This window comes from Mastigoproctus giganteus, chromosome 4 (genome assembly GCF_048544385.1).
Source record: "Mastigoproctus giganteus isolate SK-2022 chromosome 4, ASM4854438v1, whole genome shotgun sequence".
NCBI classification, from domain to species: Eukaryota; Metazoa; Arthropoda; class Arachnida; order Uropygi; family Thelyphonidae; genus Mastigoproctus; species Mastigoproctus giganteus.
This window is the reverse complement of record NC_143578.1, coordinates 126,071,953-126,097,975: the sequence shown is the minus strand read 5'-3', so window position 1 is coordinate 126,097,975 and position 26,023 is coordinate 126,071,953. Positions and strand designations below refer to the sequence as shown.

At 36.4% G+C, this 26,023-nt stretch overlaps 1 protein-coding gene across 1 annotated transcript in view; it reads left to right on the top strand.

The window, feature by feature from the left end:
* The window catches only part of LOC150087048 (dnaJ homolog subfamily C member 21), a 374,824-nt gene extending 349,694 nt beyond the window's left edge, over nucleotides 1-25,130 (top strand). The window contains exon 14 of the mRNA XM_090372359.1: nucleotides 24,951-25,130. Coding sequence (XP_090228485.1) covers nucleotides 24,951-25,130 — 180 coding nt within the window. The remainder of the gene's footprint in view (nucleotides 1-24,950) is intronic.
* Nucleotides 25,131-26,023: the final 893 nt, after the last annotated feature.

Below are 26,023 nucleotides of genomic sequence, written 5' to 3'. Positions count from 1 at the left end.
GTTACCGCGAAGGAGATAATGGTAAAAGAATTAGATGAAATCTTTCGTATCGCAGAGAACCTCAAACAAAAGGTTTGAAGTTTTCTGCGATATTTATTTCGCCAGGGACCAGAGAAGATTGTTGTCAGCTATCGGAAATTGATTGATGAAAAGAGAAAGTCAACACTGTTCAAATATTTCCGCAACAGTCATTTCTTCATTGTGTATTTTATGTCAGAGGTTCCCAAACTTTCTCGGTTCACGGCGCCCTTAGTGTCTCAGTAATTTTTTCAAGGCGCACCCAGACCAAAAGAAATATCTAACAGTTCCATTTAGTAGTTAGGTCCAAACGACTTAATAAGAAATGCTGAAACTGTGAACTACCTCGAGCTAGTAGTTCGCACAGTGTCCGACAGATGTAGAGTATTGCTGTGTTTCCCTCAAATTTAAAATTTTTCCGCGGCGCGCAGTTTAGGAACCGCTGTTTTATGCAATAAACATTTAATTCCATAATTATGTTCATTATCTTTTACATTGTATACAGTTAAAAAGTTATTTAAAAGGTATTTTTAAATTTCTTTATGGACATTCCAGAAGGTAAAGGACCAATTATAATTTTTCCAATTGATTATTATATTCGATTAACGCATTTCTGTTTTGCGCGATGCGCTTGCTGGACGAATTAATCGAGGCCACCCTGTATAGTGTTATAACTGCATTGGGATATAGGTTTAGGGTTATATTTTATATTGGAATTTTATTGAACTTGAATAGAAATCATGACTCAGACCAGAGGAACAAAGCAAAACGCTCAAACTAGTGGAAGTGCTGTGGCTCGGGGGAGAACTGAGGGGGATGGTTGTCCTCTGAATCACAATCTGTTGAAATGCACTGCTCGTTTGATGTTTGTGGTGTAATCAGGAACGGGACATGATATTGCCAAGGGGAATGCCTTTGTGTGTGCGCGATGTAAGGAGTGCGAGGACATCAGGCGCCAACTCAGCATTGTTATGGGCTTATATGAGAGCTTGAAGGACAGGGTGGATGCCCTCGAAGAATTTAAATTGAGGGCCCCATCAAGCTCTCAGCTGCCCACATCAATGCCAGAGCTTGCACTTGAATATCAAGCAACACAGCAGCAACCCCCAAGGCAGAATGCGCTGTTCCCAAAGGAACTAATTGTTGTAGGTGACTCTGTTGTCAGAAAACGGGGAACATATTGTGCAAAAAGGATAGATGGCACAGGACCAGGGTATGTCTGCCAGGGGCAAAGGTTGATGACGTTGCAGGGCAGATATCATCCTTTAAAGGGTGATATTGTTGTACACACAAAGGCACAAATGATATTAAGAATAGGAGATTGGGAGAATTACTTAACAAGTACAAGGCAAGGCTGAAGAAAAGCCGAGTTAGGGTTGAATTTAAAAGTGTCTGCAATTCTGCCCAGACACGATAGGAGGGAGTATATGATGAGAGCCTTGTTGATCAATTTGACCCTGAAGAGATTGTGCAAGGCTCGAGGGGTAGAATTTTTCTCTGCCTGGTCTGTGCTTGTTAACAGGAGAGACTGCTTCTACAGGAATGGGATACACTTAAATAGAAAGGGGGCAAGAATATTTGCTGATGCTATCGAGGAAGAGTTAGGTGGATCGGAAAACTGTTAGCTTGGGGGGATAAACAGACTAATAGATTAACAATAGCCGCTGGCAGAGGTAAAAGTGATTCTTGCACTAGTTCTCTTGAAATGCAATTGAGCAACAGCCTGGAAAGTAAGGCAATGGAGATATCCAGCACCTGGGAATCACAGTGGAACAATTAAATACATGGGCTGTGTTTGGGTAACTAAGAGTAGAAACAGGTGCATGTATATTTGCATGTACACCAATGCTAGGAGTATAGTTAATAAAATAGATGAGCTTGAAGTGCTAGTCAAGACATCAAAGGCTGATATTGTTGGGATATCAGAGACATTGTGTCACACAGACATAACCAGTGCAGAACTGGAATTTGGGGAGTACAATGTGTACAGAAAGGATAGATAGGACAGTAAGGGAGGAGGGGTTATGCTGTTAGTAAAGAAACACATAAAATCTAAGGAAGTGCACCGAACTGATTTTGGTGGACAATGCAGTTTGTCTGTTTGGTGTGACGTAAGCACTGGGAAATGAAAAATGAGAGTAGGTGTGTGTTATAGACGTAATGAATCTGATGAGTATATTGAGCAATTGTGCCGAGAAATAGTGGGCAAGTAAATTAGTGTGTCTTGTAATGGGGGATTTTAATTTCCCGGATATTGACTGGAATTTGTGGGTTGGTCATTCACACACTAGCAAGGCTTTTGTGGATTTATTGGATCATTGTTTTCTACAGCAGCATGTTCGGGAGGCAACTAGAGGGAGTGATACTCTTGATCTGATTATCAGTAATGGTTCTTCATGCATCAAGAATCTGCAGATAAAGGAACCACTAGGTGGCAGTGATCACAGTGTGCTGAAGTGGGATTTACTCAAAGAGGTAACTACCATCAAGGGTAAAGAGAAGGGTTTTTGCTTTCATAAAGGTGACTAGGGTGGTCTGAGACAGTATTTAAATTCTATACGGTGGAACCAACTGATGATGTTACCAACAGCAAATTCGAAATGGGAAACATTCATAGAATTAATCTTGGAAGCTACTAGGCTTTTCATACCAACGAAGAAATATTGTTCAAGATTTAGGCCTAAATGGATGTCAGATGAACTAATTAGACATGTGACAGAGAAGAAAAATGCACGAGATCCATATAAATTAACATATGACACAGAAGCCTATGATAGATATAATCTGGTCTGTAACCAAGTTACAAAGGAGGTTAGGCAGGTGAAGGCAGATTACGAGAAATCTTTGGCAAAGGATGCAAAGAAAAACAGCAAAGAGATCTTTACTTGTGTAAACTCTAGAAGGAAGGGGATGAATCAGATTGGTCCACTTGATATCAAGGTTCAACTGTTGATGATCCTGCTCAGGTAGCTAACAAACTAAATGAATATTTTTCATTAACATTCACACATGAGGAGTTATTCAGTGAGGGGAATGCCAGAGGTGTATTCAAATCTGGCAGTAAGCTAGATAATCATGTAATAACTGAGAGTAAAGCGGAGGAGAAATTGTTGAAGATAAACACAAGAACGGCACCTGGGGTGGACGGAATCTATCCAGTTATATTAAAGGAGGCAGCAAAGAAAGTAAGCTAACCCTTAGCCATAATTATGAGAGCCTCCCTAGACTCAGGGGAAGCCCACGGACTGGAGATGTGCAAATGTGACCCCAATCCACAAAGGAGGATCAAAGGGAGACACAGGTAATTACAGACCTGTTAGTTTAACTTCTGTTACAGGGAAATTAATGGAGGCACTGGTTAAAGAAGCATTGCAGGATCATATAGACAAGACTTCAGTTATAGCTCGGACACAGCATGGGTTTGTTAAGGGGAAGTCTTGTCTATTTAATTTGATTGGATACTATGATGTAATCACAAAATAACTCAATGCAAAGAATAACTTTGATATCATATATTTGGATCTTAGAAAAGCCTTTGATACTGTTGCAAATGGAAGACTGCTGCACAAGTTGGAGCAGTGTGACAAATTGCTGGTATGGATAAATGGATGGTTATGTGGAGAAGACAGAGAGTGGTAATTGATGGACACTACTCTTCGTGGACTAATATTATTAGTGGAGTCCCTCAGGTTCAGGTTTGGGTCCATTGTTGTTTTCTGTATTTATAAATGATATTGATTATGGTATATCAGGCTTAATGTCCAAGTTTGCAGACGACACGAAGGTTGGCAGGGTTGTTAATGACACTCATGACAGTACACTGCTGCAACAGGATCCCGAAAAGTTGAGCAGATGGGCTGATAGGTGGCAAATGGAGTTTATCATTGACAAATGTAAAGTACTACATATGGGAAGCAGTAATCCCACAGTAATGTATCAACTCTGTGGTACCACACTGAGAGTGGTAGAGAATGAAAAGTACCTGGGGATAATTGTGCATGCAGATATGAAGTTTTCTGAGCAGTGCAAATGGTCTGCAAGAGTAGCTCATGGTGTGTTGTCAGTGATATACAAGAATTTTTCTAACAGGGATAAGGAGGTGATTATCTCCTTGTATAAGGCAATGGTCAGACCACACCTTCAGTACTGTATACAGGTCCCCAAGCGTCATTTTAAGAAGGATGTAGAGCTGTTGGAACGAGTACAGAGAAGGGCAACAAGTTTAGTAAATGGAACAAAGGGTTGCTCTTAATAAGAAAGGCTTAAATTTCGCAAACTGCGGTGTCTGGAGACTAGGCACCTGCAAGGTGATCTGATCGAGGTGTGTAAAGCCTCGAATGGTTTGAGCATGCTCAATGCTGATGGGATCCTTACTCTTGCTCAGAATAATCGCCTGAGAGGGCATAGATTCAAATTGAGGAAAGACGGTTGTAGGATAGATGTGCGGAAGTATGCCTTTCGCCAGCGGGTGGTTGATTGATTGCTGGAACAAACTTCCATCTGTCGTTGTAGAAGTTGATAGCTTAAATAGATTCAAGGCAGAACTTGACTTTTTTTTTTTTTTTTTTTGGCTGATACTATATAAGCTTGTTTTCTTGCATCATGTGCCTATGCTAATGCTAAGTTCTTTTCAGAAAATTTAATTTTGACTGTTCTCATGATGCCGAATAAATGGGAGCGGTACTAGTAAATCTATCAAGAAAAGGAAAGCGATCGAGTTAGATCAGAAAATTAAAATAATAAGGATGTATGAAAATGGCCAAACATTAACAAGTATGTGTGGAATTCAGATTTGTCAGTGGTAATGGTGAGCACAATAAAGGAGAAAGAATACGAGAAGCGATGAAGCAATCGACACCAATGAAGTCAGTTATAATAAACAAGTCTATGAAATACATATCAGTTTTTACAGTATAATAGCATGTGTAAGAAGGCCTCCGTAGCCGAGTGGTCAGGACCGGGAGTGCAGTAGCACACACTCCTCGAGTAGACCGGGGTTCAAGCCCCTGATAAATACCCTCGATCTGCCAACCCGCACTGGACCAGCGTGGCAGATTATGGTCCATTTTCCTTCAACATGAAATGTCGAGGAGGCTTCCATCCTATAATGGGTTGATAAAATCTGCAGTTTACTTTTTTTTTTTTTTCTTTTTTTTTTTAACTTGTGTGTTTTCTTCCTTTTATGTTTTCTTTTCTTATGTGCCATTCCAGCTACTTCACTGCCTTCCCCAGATAAAATTTTTAATTGAACTAATTAAAAATATATAACTATTTTTCTTTATTCTTCTGAGGATATTATGTGGTTTTTGTGATTTTGGCATATCAGGGATATGGTAGCAATATTTTATTGGTCAATCCTAAGTTACGTAAAACTCGATTTTCATTAAGAAGTCCTGGAACGTATCTCTTAACCGGGAAATTAATTATACAGGATTTTTTTTTTTTTTTTTTTTTTACCATCTATCCCAGAAAATCGTGAGTCTACTGTATGTGATATCAAAATTATTTTTGACATTCAGTTCCTTTGTGACCACATCATAGTATCCAGTCAATTGGTCAGACAAGACCTCCTTTTAACAAACCCATGCTGTGTCTTAATTATTACTACAGTTGTGTCTAGATGATTCTGCAATGCTTCTTTAACCATTGACTCCATTATTTTCCCCAGAACACAAGTTAAATTAACAGGTCTATAGTTACTTGTGTCACCTTTTAAATCCCCTTTGTGAATTGGTGATACATTTGCACACCTCCAGTCCATGGGGACCTCCCCTGAGTCCAAGGAAGCTCTCATAATTATGGCTAAGGGTTTGCTTACTTCCTTTGCTGCCTCTTTAATATAACTGGATAGATCCCTCCCACTCAGGTGCCTTCCTCATGTTAACTTCAACAATTTCTCTTCCACTTTGCTCTCAGTTATTACAAAATCACTTAGCTTCCTGTTAGAGTTTGATAAACTTCTGACATTCCCCTAATTGAATAACTCCTCATATGTAGATGCAAAATCATTATACAGTTTATCAGCTACCTGAGCATGATCATCAATAGTTAACCCATCTATGTTAAGTGGTCCAATCTGATTCATCCCTTTCCTTCTAGAATTTACATAAGTAAAGAACTCTTTGTGTTTTTCTTTGCATTCTTTGCCAAAGATTTATCGTAATCTGCCTTTGCTTGCCTAACCTCATTTGTGACTTGATTACAGACAAGCTGATATCTACCATTGGCTTCGGTGTCACCTGATAATTTATATGCATCCCATACATTTTTCTTCTCTGCCACGAGCTTCATTAATTTATCTTACATCCATTTAGGCCTGAACTTTGAACAGTATTTCTTAGTTGCAATGAAAAGCCTAGTAGCCTCCAAGATTAAATTCCTGAAGACTTCCCATTTAGAATTCAATATTGGTAACATCATCAGTTGACACCCCTGTAGTCACCTTTACGAAAGCAAAAGCCCTTCCCTTTAGCCTTGATGGTAGTTACCTCTTTAAGTAATTCCCATATCAGTACATTGTGATTGATCACTGTCACCCAGTGGTTCCTTTATCTGCAAATTCTTAATGCATGAATAATCACTGCTGATAATCAGATCAAGAGTATTACTCTCTTGAACATGCTGCTGTAGAAAACAGTCGTCCAATAAATCCATAAAAGTCTTGCTAGTGTGTGTGAGTGACCAACCCACAAGTTCCGGTCAATATCTGGAAAGTTAAAATCCCCCATTATAAGACATTCTGATCTACTGGCCCACTCTATTTCTTTGCACAATTGCTCATTATACTGATCAGTCATTAAGCCTATAACACACACCTACTCTCATTTTTCTTTTCCCAGTGCTTATGTCACACCAAACAGACTCAACATTGCATTGTCCACCAACATCAATTTGATATACTTCCTTAGATTTTTATGTTTCTTAACTAACAGCATAACCCCCTCCTCCCTTCCTGTCCTGTCTATCCTTTCTGTACACATTGTACTCCAAATTCCAATTCTGTACTGCTTATATCTGTGTGACATCATGTCTTTGATGTCTTGACTTGCACTTCAAGCTCATCAGATTTATTAATTACACGTCTAGCATTCATGTACATGCAAGTATACATGCACCTGTTTCTACTCTTATTTACCCTAACACAGCCCATGTATTTATTTGCTCCACTATGACTCCCAACAGTCCTGGAAGCAGTAGCGCTGTGTTCCTACATGTCACCAGTAAGCAAAAAAAAAATTTCGGTGCCCTCTTGAACTGTCGCCCGTAAGCGATGCTTACCTTGCCTACCTACTTGCGGCAGCTTTGCCTGGAAGTCCCATTGCCTTGCTATGGAGACTGCCATATAAAGCAAAGAAAAGAGTTTAAAATCACTGCTGATAATCAGATGTGTAAATTTATCAAAAGTGCTAAAAACAGTGGCTGTTATCTCCCAGGTAAGCATTTTTTAAAAATTTCTGAACATTATTTTCAATAATCTTCCATCAACCTGGATCATTACCAATAACTATATTAAACTCTGCATTAATAATTTCAATTATGATGTTTATATAGACAAATTGTGGGAGTGCCCTTGGGTTCACAAAATTCTAGCATAGTTTCTAATTTATTTTTGCATTACTATGAAAAATTATATACTGACAGTAAGCCAAACCATAATTTCTTTGCTTTTTGCTACGTGGATGACATTCTTGTTCTGAATGTTCAGTTTGAACATATGACTAAGACTATATACCTGAGCGAAGTTAGCCTTGAACAAAGAAAATACTGGTAATCAGTATGCTAATTTTCTCAATTTAAGCATCACATTAAATTGCCGTCCTCTTCATCATAGTTTAGAATTATTTGACAAAGGAAGTAAATGCAGTTTTTTACACTATTTACCTAACCAACTGGAATTCTAATATTTCCATTAAAGTACATAAAAGTATTATCTGTACACAGATTATTCAACTCACCAACTTAAGCAGTAAATCAAGCACTATTTACTAATGCCTTAAACAGCCTCTGTATTAAATTGATCACTAACAATGTTCCTATTAACTTTATTAATTTTAACATCAAAAATATGTTGTTGTTGTTCATCAAGCATGAATTTGGATTTAATATGTTTCGTTTTGGTTAGTTTTAACTTTGCATTTGTACATATGTAAATTTCATGGTGGTAGTTCCACTACTTTGAAAGTAATCACATTATATGACTTCTACTTGAACAATGCTTCTTTACTCCCTAAGTTTATTTTCATTTTTTATTTTGCATCATTTAATAATCATTTACAGTTGAAAAAGTATTATGTATTCTTCTTCATTTCATCTATTGCATGTTGCTTTTATGCTCTAGATTGTTTTTTGCCAAAACAGCCTTTCTTATCTCCCCACATTCACTTTTTCGAAACCTTTTTAAAATTTGTTCTGGTCTTAACTGACTCATTTTTGTTAGAACGCTTAACTCATTTCCATATTATACTAAAAATGGCTATGGGGGGCACTAGTTCTTCCCCCTTTTACATAGCTCTCTTTTCAGTCCGCATAATACTTTATATACTGTTTATATCATATTTTCATTCTGTGTTATTGCATAGCTTTGCTTTGCATTTATGTATGCTTTCATTATTTTCACTTTTCTGAATTCATGCATATTTGGGGGTTTTTTTGGCCATATATTTTTCGATATTCCAAAACATATCACAAACTTATGGTATTAGTTTCTCATTCTACTAACCTCTCTTAGCCAAGGCCATCTCTAAAATGCTGGGTATTTTATGCACCTAGCTTGCCTATGTATCCTTTAAACTCTTTTCTTTGCTTTATATCTTTTTACTTTCTACTCTTCATTCTTCCGTCCATTGAGCTATTAATGAAATACAACGGCAATTCAGACATATTTACTTTCCTTCTCTGTTATTTTCGCCTCTTGTTTTTACTACTCTTTTCCTTCCGTTACCCTGTTTTATTTCCCGTTTCTCTACCATTGCCTGTTACACTTAATATGTTTTTGACTTCCAAATATGTCTTCACCAAATTTCTCATTCAAAATTTACCTCTCTGTATCTTCTTTTTGACATGCAAAATTAATACTATTCCGTTTTTGACATACAAAACTGTTTTCACTGTGTTATTTATTCATTCACCCTCTTCTACCACATATATGTTTTTAAATTTTATTGCAATTATGACGTTGACTTGAGGTAATATACTTGAATTCAAGGTATTCATTGTCACTTTTTTTTTTTTTTTTACTTTAATTTAATTATATACACTGCGTTCGGGCTGCCTTGCTTATGTTTTTGGAGGATCTGTATTTCCTCTCCCTCCTTTTTAATAATAATATATATATATATCTTTCCTCCATAACCATAAGTTTGTATAGAAATGCAGTAATTTGGTACATAATCAGGTGTAGTCCCCTGATGAAATGCCTGATTTATGTACCAACCTTCTTTAGTTTGCATCACACTTTTTTTTTTCCCTTATTTATTTTATTATCTTCCCACCCTCAATTTGATGCTCGCTATTTTTCTTTACTTATTAATCATATATTTTACTTTCCCTTTCAGCCTCTCTACTTCTAATTGGCTGTTTGATTCAGCCCTTAATTTCAGATAATTTAATACATCTTTTAAGTTCTTCAAATTCTTTCTCTTTTTATGTCTTATTCTTTTCCTTTTCTTATTTTCCTTCTTCTATTAGGCTTGGCACCTTGTGTTCTATGCTGCTCCATCTTTGTGCATTTTTCTATTAATTCATTCTGAATTTAATCTTTATTATACACATATATCCTTTGATGCAGCTTTGTGCACTTAGATACAATTTCCATATTATCTTTATTTAGATTCTATTTATACATCCCCCCCCCACTTTACGATATCAGTCCATTCCATCGTATCGCAATAATATCGTAATTTAAACCCAATAACACATTGTGTTTTGGTAATTCATTCCAAGACCTTGCAAGTTGAAAATTTCGCTATATAGCTAAACTATTTATCTCTCTAAAAGGTAATTTTTATAATGGAAATTGTACATATTGATTAAAGCACAACACAAAAAATTACTTCAACTGAAGGATGCAAAAATAAAACACACAGCCAAGATGTTTACAACTGCTGTTATTGGCTGAGAGGAAGGACCACATGGTCCTTGGCAGGTTGAGGGGAAGCTAAAATGCCCCTAAACCTATACTAGACCATGGTAGATTATCGCAAACAAAGGTTGAGATTAATGCTCCATTCAAGAAACTAACAGAACAGATCTACAGAGGTCCACAGGGGTCTGTGCTGGGTCCACTGCTTTGGAATGTTGTATTTGATGAGTTTCTGTTGATGGACCCGGGGGAGGTCAAATCCCAGACTTCTGCAGACAACCTCATTCTCACCGTGGAAGCAAACTCCAGAGCTGAACTTGAGACCCTGGCCAACCACTCCATTCAACTCCTCTAAACCTGGGCAGCAAAAAACTTTCTCACGATTCAACCGACAAAGACTTCATCCATCCTCCTCAAAGGTGCCCTTGACCTGCCAGACCACCCGCAAATAAAAATTGATGGGACCACAATAAAACTTACAACACATCTAAAATATTTAGATGTACTCCTGGACAGCAAATTATCCTTTCAGCCACACCTTAAGTACATCAGGACGAAGATCAGGAAATACGCAGCCCTGGTGGTCAGGGTCTCGAAAAGAGATTGGGATCTTAAGAAAATACTGGCACTTTACTATAAGACAATCTTTATCTCCGCAATCTGATATGCTTCGGGCATCTGGTATGACAAAACTACACTGGTTGTGAACAGAAGAACATTAGATTCCATCCAGCAATCCATCCTCCTTGCCATTACCCATGCCTGTAGTACAGTGAGTACACCAACCTTACAGGTAATTGCACGAACACTCCCACGTGATTGTGAAATCACCAGAACCAGAATGCTCTATTACCTATCCAAAGGAGTCTTGGACTTTACAACAGATCCTACCAACAACAGGAAGATGGAAAACACATGCCTTCAGACTCACCTGCTGCAGGCATGGCAAAGTAGATGGGCTGCCTCCACCAAAGGAAAAAGTTACCTGCAAGTTTTTCCCACATACAAACAGTGTACCTCAAATCACCACCAGGATTCCATACAACATAGCTACTAACAAGGCATGGGCCCCTTCAACGCCAAACTTGCCAGCTTCAGGCTGTGTAAAACCCACACTGTGTATTCAGAGAGACTGAGGATTAGAATCATCTTATGTTTGATTATTCCATGTATGAGGACTTAAGATGCATATTAGCCACGAGAGTTGGACATTTACCAAAAGGGCAAGAGTTTCTCCTCCTTGACACAGAAAAGACTACCAAGCCCTGAATTCGCCCAGGACCTCTTTATGAGAAGGTTACACTACCACCAACTATGAGCTGATGACACCACTATGAGGAAATAGCCTCATGGTGATCGGATGAATACCTACTCTCTCTGCTTTCAATTCCCATCCCTACACCTTTTCATCTGGTGGAGCCTGTCTTCACTATCACCCCTGTATTTCAATCGCCGCAAGAAATGTTGTATACCAGATCATTAATTTGTGTTGTCAACGCGGAAAGAACCGAGCGATTGTTCAGTATAGTGTGTAACTTCCGCATTGGACTGGCTACAATTTTAAATTCAGTATCTTTAAATAATCTGTTAAGCTGTTTGTGACACTGTTCAACATATGGGACAGAAATAAAGTATTTTTTGATATTACTATTATTGGTTGGTGTAGTATTTTGTATCCTGTCCTTAGCCTGCACCCTAATTCGGTTTATTGTGGCAAGGGGATAACCCCTGTTTAAGAACCTGCTAGTTAATATTTGTATTTATGAGCTCAAAGCAGATTCCATCGTTGAATATTTATAGGCATTTAGAAATTGATTAAAGATAATCGATCTTTTGTAGGTGAACGGGTGATAGCTATTATAATGTAGAAGCATACCAGTGTTTGTAGGGTTTCGATAGATGCTAAATTGGATTTTATTCAAGTCCTGAGTAAGTGTGAAATTTAGAAAGTTTAATAACTTTGTATCTGTATCCTCGCTTTCCAATGTAAATTTGAGTCTAGAATGAATATTATTAAACGAATGTAAAATGTCTTGGATAGTACTACTATCAGTAATAACTAGAACATCGTCTAAATACCTCCCATAGTATGTGATACAGAGTCGAAAAGGTGTCAGATGTATATGCTCAATCGTTGAGAGATTGATCTCTGACATTAAGCCGCTCAGGCTCAAACCCATTGGTAATCCAAAATTTTTTTGTACACCTTGTCTTGAAAGGTGATATAGTTGGCCTCAACTAACAGTTTAATTAAGTGAAAATTTTCCTTAATAGGTAGCTTCGTATAATTAATTGGTATCGAGTTTTTATTTAACATATCCCAAATAATATCTAATGTGTATTCAACGAGGTAACATCTAGTGAGAATAAATTGTCATTGTCGCCAAGTGTACAGTCTTTAAGATTATTAAATAATGTAACGTAGTTCTTTATCCCAAATTGTATTACCTGTCTAAGGGGTTTTATAATGCTATATACATGTGTGGCTAAGGATGAAAATGCCGAGTTCCTGTAGGAAACAATAGGTCGAATAGGAAATCCAGTCTTGTGTAATTTTACCTGACCGAAAAGTGCAGGAATATTGTATGTTCTGGCCTTCAATTCCTTTGTACTGTGTCTGTTGAGGGTTTGTCACCCAACTCATATGTACTTTGTCGCAAGCCCGCAACAATGTGTTAGAATTCGTATGAACGTGTCTTGACCTATCCGATAATGTTTGCAATTTATTAACATGTCTGTTTTTTATTTCTGAAGACTGTGCTTCCTGTCGCAAATCTAGGGAGGTCTTCAATACGGACCAATCATTCGGATGTAGATCATTTTTTAATTTATCGCGAAGCTTCCTAACCTGGGAAAGGTATTTTTGTTTATTGGAATATCAAGATTTTAAGGTAAGCTAAACAATATTATGCGATGTGCCAGTTTTTTAATTTAAATCAAAAAATTTCAGGCATAAAACAACTAACACTGGCCACATCACGTAATATTGTTAAGCCTGCCTTAAAATCAAAGAGTAGCATATTAAGATATTAATATCCTAAAGTAGGATATAAGATATTAAGAGTAGGAGACCGGCAGAATTACTTAACAAGTACAGGTCACTGTTGAAAAAAAGCCGTGAATTAAGGTTGAATTTGAAAGTGTCTGCAATTCTGCCCAGACACGATAGGAGGGAGTATATGATGAGAGCCTTGCTGATCAATTCGGCCCTGGAAAGATTGTGCCAGGCTCAAGGGATAGAATTTTTTTTCAGCCTGGTCTGTACTTGTTAACAGAAGGGACTTCTTCTACAGGGATGGGATACACTTAAATAGAAAGGGTGCAAGAATATTTGCTGATGCTATCGAGGCAATGTTATGTTGGTCAGAAAACTGCTAGCTTGGTGGGGGGGATACAAGAACTAATAGATTAACAGCAGCCACTGGCAGAGGTGAAAGTGATTCTTGCACTGCTTCTATTGGAATGAGCAGAAGCCTGGAAAACAAGGCGCAGGATATTTCAGAGACTGCTGGGAGTCATTGAGGTACAAGTAAACACATGGGTTGTGTTAGGGTAGCTAAGAAAAAGAACAGGTGCATGTATACTTGCTTGTACACCAACGCTAGGAGTTTGGTAAATAAATTTGATGAATTTGAGATATTGCTCAAAGCATCAAAGGTGGATATTGTTGGAATATCAGAGACATGGAGTCACACTGATATAAGGAATGCAGAACTGGAATTTGGAGAGTACAACGACTACAGAAAGGATAGACAGGACAGGACAGGATAGGAAAGGAGGAGGGGTTATGCTATTAGTTAAGAAACACATAAAATCCAAGGAAGTAAAGCCAGTTGACATCGCTGGACAGTGCAGTGTCGAGTCAGTTTGTTGTGACATAACCATTGGGAGATCAAAATTGAGAGTAGGAGTGTGCTATAGGCCTAATGACTCTGATGAGTATAATAAGAAACTGTACAGGGAAATAGAGTGGGCCAGTAAATCAGAGAGTCTTATAATGGGAGATTTTAATTTCCCAGATATTGACTGGAATTTGTGGGCTGGTCACTCACACACTAGCAGGGCTTTTGTGGATTTATTGGATGATTGTTTTCTACATCAGCATGTTCGGGAGGCAACTAGAGGGAATAATACTCTTGATTTGATTATCAGTAGTGATTCTTCGTGCATTAAGAATCTGCAGATAGAGGAACCACTAGGTGGCAGTGATCACAGTATGCTGAAGTGGGATTTACTCAAAGAGGTAACTATCATCAGGGGTAAAGGGAAGGGTTCTTGCTTTCATAAAGGCGACTACGGTGGTCTGAGAGAGTATTTAAATTCTATACAGTGGGACCAACTGATGATGTTACCAACAGCAAATTCAAAATGGGAAGCATTCAAAGAAATTATCTTGGAAGCTACTAGGCTTTACATACCAACTAAGAAATATTGTTCAAGGTTCAGATGAACTAATGAGACATATGGTAGAGAAGAAAAATGCATGAGATCCATATAAATTAACATATGTCACAGAAGCCTATGATAGATATAATCTGGTCTGTAACCAAGTTACAAAGGAAGTTAGGCAGGTGAAGGCAGATTACGAGAAATCTTTGGCAAAGGATGCAAAGAAAAACAGCAAAGAGATCTTTACTTGTGTAAACTCTAGAAGGAAGGGGATGAATCAGATTGGTCCACTTGATATCAAGGTTAAACTGTTGATGATCCTGCTCAGGTAGCTAACAAACTAAATGAATATTTTTCATTAACATTTGCACATGAGGAGTTATTCAGTGAGGGGAATGCCAGTGGTGTATTCAACTCTGGCAGTAAGCTAGATAATCTTGTAATAACTGAGAGTAAAGTGGAGGATAAATTGTCGAAGATAAACACAAGAAAGGCACCTGGGGTGGATGAGATCTATCTAGTTATATTAAAGGAGGCAGCAAAGGAAGTAAGCCAACCCTTAACCATAATTATGAGAGCTTCCTTGGACTCAGGGGAGGTACTCATAGACTGGAGATGTGGAAATGTGACCTCAATTCACAATGGAGGATTCAAAGGCTGACACAAGTAATTATAGACCTGTGAGTTTAACTTCTGTTCCAGGAAAATTAATGGAGGCACCGGTTAAAGAAGCACTGCAGGATCATCTAGACAATACTTCAGTTATAGCTCAGACACAACATAGTTTTGTTAAGGTGAAGTCTTGCCTGACCAATTTGATTGGATACAATGTTGCAGTCACAAAAGAACTGGATGCAGGGAATCACTTTGGTATTATATACTTGGATCTTAGAAAGGCTTTTGATACCGTTGCACATGGAAGACTGCTGCACAAATTGGAGCAGTGTGGCATTGTGGGGTTTTGTTATTATTTGGTTTTTAGGAGCATTAACAACTAAGGCCATATTGCTCCGGGGATATGCTGTGGTCATTCCCTGACCTTTCCGCATCCTCCGTATTTGGTGGCTCACGGTCTCGAACCCTGGTGTAATCAAGAAGCATGTGCTGTGCACTGTTGTCCTGCCAACCTGGCTGCGGAGGCGCCGGCATTGGAGGCAAATTGCTGCAATGGATAAAGGGGTGGTTGAAGGGGAGAAGACAGAGAGTGGTAATCAATGGACACTGCTCATCGTGGACTAATGTTATTAGTGGAGTCCCTGTGGGTTAAGTGTTGGGTCCATTATTGTTTTCTGTATTTATAAATAATATTGATGATGGTATATCAAACTTAATGTCCAAGTTTGCAGACGATGCAAAGGTTGGCAGGCTTGTTAAGGACACTACTGACACTATGCTTCTGCAACAGGATCTGGAAAGGTTGAGCAGATGGGCTGAGAGGTGGCAAATGAAGTTTAACATTGACAAATGCAAAGTACTACATATGGAAACAGCAACCCCAGAGCAACGTATCAACTCTGTGTTACTACACTGACTGTGGTAGGGAATGAAAAGGACCTGGGGGTAATTGTGCGGGCAGATATGAAGTTCTCTGAGCAGTGCAGACGGGCTGCAAGAGTAGCTCATGGTGTCTTATCAATGATATACAGGAATTTTTTTCTAGCAGGGATAAGGAGGTGATTATTCTCTTGTATAAGGCAATGGTCAGGCCACACCTTGAGTACTGTATGCAGGTCTTGAGGCCTCATTTCAAGAAGGATGTAGAGTTGCTGGAACGAGTACAAAGAAGGGCAACAAGATTAGTGAATGGAACAAAGGGTTGCTCTTACGAAGAAAGGCTTAAGTTTTGCAAATTACAGTGTCTGGAGACTAGGCACCGGTGAGGTGATTTGATAGTAGAAAGCCTTGAATGGTTTGAGCATGCTCAATGCTGATGGGATTCTGCCTTTTGCTCAGAATAATCGCCTGAGAGGGCATAAATTCAAATTGAGGAAAGACAGATGTATAATAGATGTGCGGAAATTTGCCTTTAGCCAGCGGGTAATTGTTTGGTGGAACAGACTTCCATCCCTTGTTGTGGAAGTTGATAGGCTCAGCTGGACAGGTATTTCGAATGAACGGAGGGATGAAGTGGAAGTTTTTTTTTTTTTTTTGTTGGCCAATGCTGCATAAGCTTGGTTTCTTGCATCATATGCCTCTACTAATGCTAAACTCGATATTCTAATAAACAAAAATACCTTTCCCAGGTTAGGAAGCTTCGCAATAAATTAAAAAATTATCTACATCCAAACGATTGGTCTGTATTGAAGACCTCCATAGATTTCCGACGGGAAGCACAACACTCAGAAATAAAAAACAGACACATTAATAAATTGCAAACATTATCGGATAGGTCAAGACACGTTCATGCGAATTCTAACACATTGTTGCGGGCTCGCGACCAAGTACATATGAGTTGGGTGACCCTCCCACAGACACACAACATACTATCACAGAATACATCAGCTAGGTCATGAACACTCCCTCACCCAGTATTCAACAAACCGGCATATCAACAGGTTACAAATCTATCCTCGTGTACGCTATCGCTGGACCAGATTTCACTTTTATCCAAAGGACTAATTTATAATTTACCACCTCGAAAACTACCTAAAAAACAATGCATAATTGATATTGAATTTGGACTTCATAATGTCCCACAAAAAGATTTATTTATTCAACAAGTTAACCAAGTAGTGAATAACATAAAAGAAACGCGACTTCCTAAATTGAATATACATGACAGTTCAGCTTAACGAGAACTTTGGGGAAATAAGGACATTATTATACAGAGGGCAGATAAAGAGATACAGTGGTAATACTAGATAAACCTGATTATATTAATAAGTTAGATTCAGTTGTTTCAGATACCTCCACTTATCTTGAAGTAGACCCTCCACTGTTTACCAATTTGGTCAATCAATACAATAAAACGTTAACCACATATCAAAAAAACGACTACATTACTATGGCCCAGTTAAAGGAATTGAAGGCCAGAACATACAATATTCCTGCACTTTTCAGTCAGGTAAAATTACACGAGACTGGATTTCCTATTCGACCTATTGTTTCCTACAGGAACTCGGAATTTTCATCCTTAGCCACACATGTATATAGCATTATAAACCCTTTAGAGAGGTAATACAATTGGGATTAAGAAATACGATACATTATTTAATAATCTTAAAGACTGTAGACTTGGCGACAATGATAATTTATTCTCACTAGATGTTACCTCGTTGAATACACATTAGATATTATTTGGGATATGTTAAATAAAAACTCGATACCGATTAATTATACGAAGCTACCTATTAAGGAAATTTTTTACTTAATTAAACTGTTAGTTGAGGCCAACTATATCACATTTCAACACAAGGTGTACAAACAAATTTTTGGATTACCAATGGGTTTGAGCCTGAGCGGCTTAATGTCAGAGATCTATCTCTCAATGATTGAGCATATACATTTGACACCTTTTCGATCTCGTATCACATACTATGGGAGGTATTTAGATGATGTTCTAGTTATTACTGATAGTAGTACTATCCAAGACATTTTACATTCGTTTAATAATATTCATTCTAGACTCAAATTTACATTGGAAAGGGAGGATATGAATACAAAATCATTAAACTTTCTAAATTTCACGCTTACTTGGGACTCGAATGAAATCCAATTTAGCATCTATCGAAAACATACAAACACCGGTATGCTTCTACATTATAATAGCTATCACCCGTTCACCTACAGAAGATCGATTATCTTTAATCAATTTCTAAATGCCTATAAATATTCAATGACGGAATCTGCTTTGAGCTCAGAAATACAAATATTAACTAGCAAGTTCTTAAACAGGGATTATCCCCTTGCCACAATAAACCGAATTAGGGCGCAGGCTGAGGATAGGATACAAAATACTACACCAACCAATAATAGTAATATCAGAAAATTCTTTATTTCTGTCCCATATGTGGCACAAACAGCTTAATAGATTCTTTAAAGATACCAAATTTAAAATTGTGGCCAGGCCAATACAGAAATTACACACTATACTGAACAATCACTCGGTTCTTTCCGCGTTCGGAACACTAATTAATGATCTGGTATACAACATCTCTTGTGGTGATTGAGACTCATCTTACCAAGGTTCGTGCTTCTTGTTCAGCAGCGTCAGAATTAGCATTTCATGCCATTAACGAAAAACCCTTTTTTATTTAACGAGGCCAAAATACTTAATGTTCAACATAATTATACGCAACTATTACTTGCAGAAACCGTAGAAATTAAATTACACGAGAATTCTGTTAATGTTCGGCGGCCATATTTGATCTCCGATGTGTGGACCTTTATGTGCCTGCGCGAAGACAAATAATCACTATTTAAATTTCAGGTTCAACCCTATTCGGTAATTTTGATTCCTGTGATCACGACATACGGTCGAAAAGCGTTGTCACCTTCAGGAAGGAAAATCGTTTTGAATATTTTCATTTTTAATTGCGTTAAATTGATTTTTGTGTTAAATTGGTTTTTAATTATTTATTTTTTACTCTAATATAAGTTTTCAATTTTTTCGTTTTAATTTCTGGAGAGTATCATACAGAAGTGTTCTGCGTACTATATTGAAGTAAACTCCTCTTATTATTTTACAAATATTAAAATTTTTATCCAAACATCTGTGGTATTTTTGTCTCAATATTTTTATGGAATGATTTCAACAGAACATATTCTTCATACAGCAAATTGAAATTTGGAATTTTAAATAAAAAAACTTGTTGCCTGAGCCTTAAACCATTCAAACGAAATAAAAAAGAAGTCAAGTAGAATGTAAAAGGTTACAAAATAAGCATAATATAAATATTCTACAACCCTCTTTGTAAATAGGTTAGAATGTCGTTTTTGAGTCTTTAATTAAGGGTGCATTTCAACAACAACTTTATCATCAGTAATAATCATCCCAACAGGGTGTTTTATGATTTCTGCTTTTTTCAAATGTTAAAAAAGGGGTATCTTGGAAATTTTATTATACTTCCAAAAGGGGTATGTGTGGCAACCTGTAACGTTGTATATGTATCATTCTCTTTGAGGAAAGCTGAAGCGAAATGAATTGCAACAGTTCTTTTCAGATTTTGAAGAAGATTTAGAAAATGCAAGCACTTTTCTTATAGCCGAGAAAACAAAAGAGTATGCAATGGATACACAACATTTACTGCAGGACTTAGAAGAATATGAAAATCGTTTCATAATGTACTTACGGATGAATAAAGAAGAATTTAATTTCCTATATAATCCAATTAAGGATGACATTAATGGGCAAAATACACAATTTCGAAATTCACTCAGCGCTAAGGAAAAATTAGTTGTATGTTAAAGGAAAGTTAAAATATTGCAAGTTTAATTTTGAATAAGGACTTATTCTGTCAAAATACGAAACAAAAATTTTTAATGAAATTTAATAACAACAAAAAAACTTCTCAACCCTAAAAATTGAACTTGTAAGAAATTGTTGAGTTATGCAAATTGAAATGATCGACTTGTTCGTCCTCTCAATTTGTAATTCTGTTGGTCTATTTTCCTCCTTTGGCCATTTTTGACCGTCCCTGTGACTGAACATTTGCAGTGAGTATGCCAAGTAGCTAGTCAAAGTGGAGGGTGCTTCGGAATAGGCACAGGAGCAATGTCCTTGAAGTTGTTGTTGTTTGTTTTCGGATATTCTTACTTGTGCGCTGAAAACAGATTATTTACTTCAAACTTAATTTTCTATTAGCATTTCCTCCATTTTCCTCTTGTCACGCCTAACGAAATTTATGTTTTTTATGTTTGGACATAAAAATCTGAGCTCCTGACAATGTCATTCGGCCTTGAAGCCCGATGTGTTATCTTGTGAATACAGCCAATGAGTACAGTGCTCTCCAAACAATAAAATAATTGGTAAATATGGCCCCCCACATTTGACGTTAGATATATATATATACGAGTGAAGTGATAATAGTGTGTTTGTACCCTAACATACGCTTATTCTTTTGAAACCTCTGGCCTTCATAGAGTACACAGTGCACAAATGGGGGAACCCCTGGGGCTCTTAGACATTGAACACTTTATCCTAATGTCACTTTCCCCCACTGTTAAAGTGGGGGAAAGTGACCCAACAACCAACAACTAACTTACCCAAGTTAGTTGTTGGTTGTTGGGTAAGGTTGTGACAAAAATATTTATGTCACCATAAATATTTTTGAGATGCATATGGATTTCGATAGGCGTCATCCTTGGTAAGCAATTCAATCACTGCTCTTTACTTGATCTGTAACATCCACCATTTTGAACTATCCATGTGCTGCACTCACAAGACCGATAATGGCAGCACATTTGAAAGCAAAAAATTAAGAGGCATTACTTTCATACTGATCCTCGTATTGCTGTCGAAGTCATCTGTATACATGTTACTTAATTTATCAATAGACCCTGTTTTCTTAAACTCATCTGACTGTTTAATAAATAATATATTAAATCTAAAATTGATTTCCAGTTTTTGTTTCACTTTTCTAGTTGTTCTATTAGTGTATTGCATATTCTATAAAAAGTTTCATTTATAATTTTTTTTTGTGCTTCCTAAATTTGGTTGCTCATCCTCAAACTCATCAGTGAAAAGTTTTCTCCTCTTCAAACATTTTGTACATGTTTCTTTAGTTGGATTAGTTATGCCATCTATTAAGGACAAATTTTCATTTGATGTATAATATTTCTTACTTTTAGAATAAAATTATTTAGAGAAGTTAACAATTTAATGGCCATCATTAGATTGTCATTTTTTAACTGTAAAGTTTTATTTATAGAATGTATTCTTTGTAGTAATATTTATTAATTTTTTATTCCAAAGATTTTTTCATCTTACCCAGTTATGATATTGGGTAGACTATTTTTAATGACATCATAACTTTCTTTTAAGGTAGCTACAATATCACATCTTGCAGACCATCTAGTATCACTTAATTTTTTTAAAGCTCTATTACTGCAAAGATTTTTTTGTAATAAATTCAAGTGAGAAGTGGACATTGAAAAGAAAGCATATACATAAATACTTGATATCAGATTTTCAGAAGAATATGAATGAAGGTAAAGAAATGTTCCATAACTGCCCCATCTAATTTTAATTATCTTAAAAATAAGAGTCAGTTGATCCATGTGACTCACTTTAGGCATAGAATCAACTATAATAGGGACTTTTTAGGAAATCATCAGATTCTGCTAGATATGCAAGTAAAAAAGTTGCCCTTGTGATTTGAACTCGTGTATTCATCGTGTCCTGTTAAATCAAGTCCTAAATCAGCAAGCAATTTAACATTTGTCACAACATGCTTCAATACATCTTGTCAATAAGAAACTTCTTTTTCAAATTGAAGTGCCAATTCCAAATGAACTAATTCTGTTAGTTTACTTCTTTTAAAAAATGAATACATTGCACTTATATGTATTTTAGTTATTTCCTAATTTCTTAGCATGCAATATAGGCATGAAAAATTGGAAAACTGGATAAAAATATTTCCTTTTTCTCAGTTTCATTATTAGGAAATAGTTTACAGATATAGCAATAGACACTTCTTTGCCATTTCTGAGTAACGCATATCACCACACAAAGTATTTACCGTGATTAGTGTTACTTCTCTTGCTTATAGTAAATTCTGTGTTATGTAATGCCTTCCACCTAATATATTTATAAAAGCATTTTTCTGGTATATATTGCTTTTTCAATAAATATTTTAATAGTATATCTTTTGGCTAGTTGATATTTAGTGAAAAGGCAGCAACCATCAAAGGGAAAAAAGAAAGTAAAAATTGTGTTATGGTAATGTATGTATTTATTATCCAATAATTATAGAAATTTCTTAAGGTACCGAATTGATTTGACTCAAATTTAATAGCAATGCTTAATTTAGCGGTACTCACCTTAGTATGATCTGCAATTGATGCTTTTAGGATAGGGAATTGAATAAATTGGAGTTGGGGTAATGAACTGAAAATCGGAATTAAAATAAGCCCAAGGAAGTAGGAGTGCACAACTTCGTCCTTGGTCGTCATTAATGAAATAGTTGATAAATTAATTAGGGTAGGAATTTAAACTGGGTAGGCCAAAAGTCATAACGAGTTGATTTTCGTTTGTTAACGTCTTCAGTTGGCAATGATGAAGTAGGGAGAGAATGCATATATTTAAAGGAGTTCTAAGTTCCCATGATGCTCTTTGAAACGTGAGAATCTCAGGTGCGTGAGATTCCAGCCGGGGAAAGATTGTAGGGTAGTTTTGCGTTTATGATGTTGAGTTGGAATGACGGCTAAACCATTCTATGATGAGGGCTTCGTACTGAAAAATTTTATAACTGGATCTTAATTTAATGATAGTAATGGCTGAGTCGATTAGGAGGTTGTGATTATTGGAATGTACGTGTTGTGTGAGTTCGGTATTTGATTGTCCTGTTCTAAAACTATTGTAATGATAAATAATATGCTCGTGTATTAGGTGTTTTTGTGGAACTGTATTTGGTGATGGTACTTCCGATATAACAGGTATTGCAATTTTGTTGACATTTTATTAGGTATACGATGTTATTCATGTCATTAATTTGATATTTATATGTTTCTTTTTATGAGTTGAACATTGAGCTAAGTTTGTTATAAGCAGAAAATTTAAGTGTGATGTCTGTACCTGCAAACACCTGGTGGAACTGTCCAGTCAGGCGGCTGTGGTAAGGGAGAACAATTCATGTGTTGCTATTTGCGTTATGTTTAGGTGAATTATTGATGTTATTTTTGGCAGTAGAAATAGTACGTTGAATTAACTGAAATGGGTATTTTCTGGCCATAAACTTAACTGTAAGATATTGCAGTTCAGTGGATACATCATCTTGTGTGGAGCTATATTTGATAGTGTTATAAACCTGATTATAAAGGACAGCTTTTTTTGTACTAAGTGGATGGTGTGAGTCAAAGTGCAAGTATTTCCCTGTATGTGTATTTTTTCTGAAGATTCGGTTCCAAATTTCGTGTCCGTTTTATATATGGTAAGATTAAGAAAATTGATCTGTTCATTTTCTTCTGTTTCAAGTGTATATTTACATGCGTTATGCAGACGATATATTAATAATAGGCGATAGAACCATGATCGATATCCTTTTCACTAAATTTAATTCAATACATGACAGATTAAAATATACACTTGAAACAGAAGAAAAAGAACAGATCAATTTTCTTAATCTTACCATACATAAAACGGACACCAAACTTGGAACCAGAATCTTCAGAAAAAATACACATACAGGTAAATACTGGCACTTTGACTCAGACCATCCACTTAGTACAAAAAAAAGCCATCCTTTATAATCAGGTTTATAACACTATCAAATATAGCTCCACACAAGATGATGTATCCACTGAACTGCAATATCTTACAGTTAAGTTTATGGCCAGAAAATACCCATTTCAGTTAATTCAACCTACTATTTCTACCGCCAAAAATAACATCAATAATTCACCTAAACATAACGCAAATAGCAACACACGAATTGTTCTCCCTTACCACAGCCGCCTGACTGGACAGTTCCACCAGGTGTTTGCAGGTACAGACATCACACTTAAATTTTCTGCTTATAACAAACTTAGCTCAATGTTCAACTCATTCAAAGAAACATATAAATATCAAATTAATGACATGAATAACATCGTATACCTAATAAAATGTCAACAAAATTGCAATACCTGTTATATCGGAAGTACCACCACCAAATACAGTTCCACAAAAACACCTAATACACGAGCATATTATCATTACAATAGTTTTAGAACAGGACAACAATCAAATACCGAACTCACACAACACGTACATTCCAATAATCACAACCTCCTAATCGACTCAGCCATTACTATCATTAAATTAAGATCCAGTTATAAAATTTTTCAGTACAAAGCCCTCATCATAGAATGGTTTAGCCGTCATTCCAACTCAACATCATAAACGCAAAACTACCCTACAATCTTTCCCCGGTCTGGAATTTCACGCACCTGAGATTCTCACATGTTTCAAAGAGCATCATGGGAACTAAGAACTCCTTTAAATATATGCATTCTCTCCTTACTTCATCATTGCCAACTGAAGACGTTAACAAACGAAAATCAACTCGTTATGACTTTTGTCCTACCCAGTTTAAATTCCTACCTTAACTAATTTATCAACTATTTCATTAATGACTAAGTTGTGCACTCCTACTTCCTTGAACTTATTTTAATTCCAATTTTCAATTCATTGCCCCAACTCCAATTTATTTAATTCCCTATCCTAAGCATCAATTGCAGATCATCATACTAAGGTGAGTACCACTAAATTAAGCCTTGCTATTAAATTTGATATATGTATTTATATAATCTCTTCCTTCTCTAGGCCTCAACAGTATGTGAAAAATGTGGCACAGCATTTAGTTCCAGAAATAAACTCTTTGACCATTTGAAAACTACTGGCCATGCTGTTTATATCGCTGGTAATAAAAGCAAGCAGAAATCATATAAAACTAATATAGAAGATGAAGTAGTAAAAAAAGGAAGGAGAAAGGTCAAGAGATGATATTAATGTTTCTAATTTTATTTGTAAAAATTATGTAAAAAGAAGCAAGAAAGAAAAATATGAATGTTTAATAGTGAAGAAACTTTTTAATGATATTTGATTCCTTTCTCTTGCCATCCCCCCCCCCCCCTTTCTCTTTTTTTTTTTTTTTTTGCTACAAGAGCCCTTCATATACAAAGGAATACTGAGGAAGCCATACCTGACCACGGAATTATTTATCTGAAAGGTCATATAAATACATTCGTATTTTATGTGAACTTTCATCTACAACCAGTTTTCTAGAAAAAGTAAGATTTTTCACAGCAGTTTACAATATGTCTCTGCAAAGTTCCAGACTAGCTACATGAAGCAAAACTAAACAAAATAAAAGCTACTGATATATATATTTCTTTCAATGTAGTTTCCACTTCAGTCATTGTACTGCTGTCAGGATTACTGAACATCATTAAAGCAAATCTGAAAAGCACATTCTGGATTATTCATTATAATGATTTTTTTTTTTTTTTTTTTTTTTGCAGTTGATTTTGAGCCATGTGAACAAAAAAGTGTAGGGGTAGAGCATGTAATAAAACACTAATTTGTTTTTCTGCTAAAAATTGTTTGATGCCACTGCTGTATGTTCTGGCATATTGTCATGCAGAAGTAACCACTTTTCTGTTCCCACAATTTAAGATAATGACAATGGATGCTTGTGCATAGACATATGATTAACAATTTATCCCTACAGGAATAAAAAATGTGAAAATACCCTTACCATCAAAAACCGCACTTGGTATTTTCTTCACTTTTAAATATTATTTTTATTTATTTTTTCATTGTAATGTATTTGGGCAACTTGCCATCTTGCACCATGTTGTTTTGTTGAATTTGCACTTTTACCCAGTGTGAAGTAA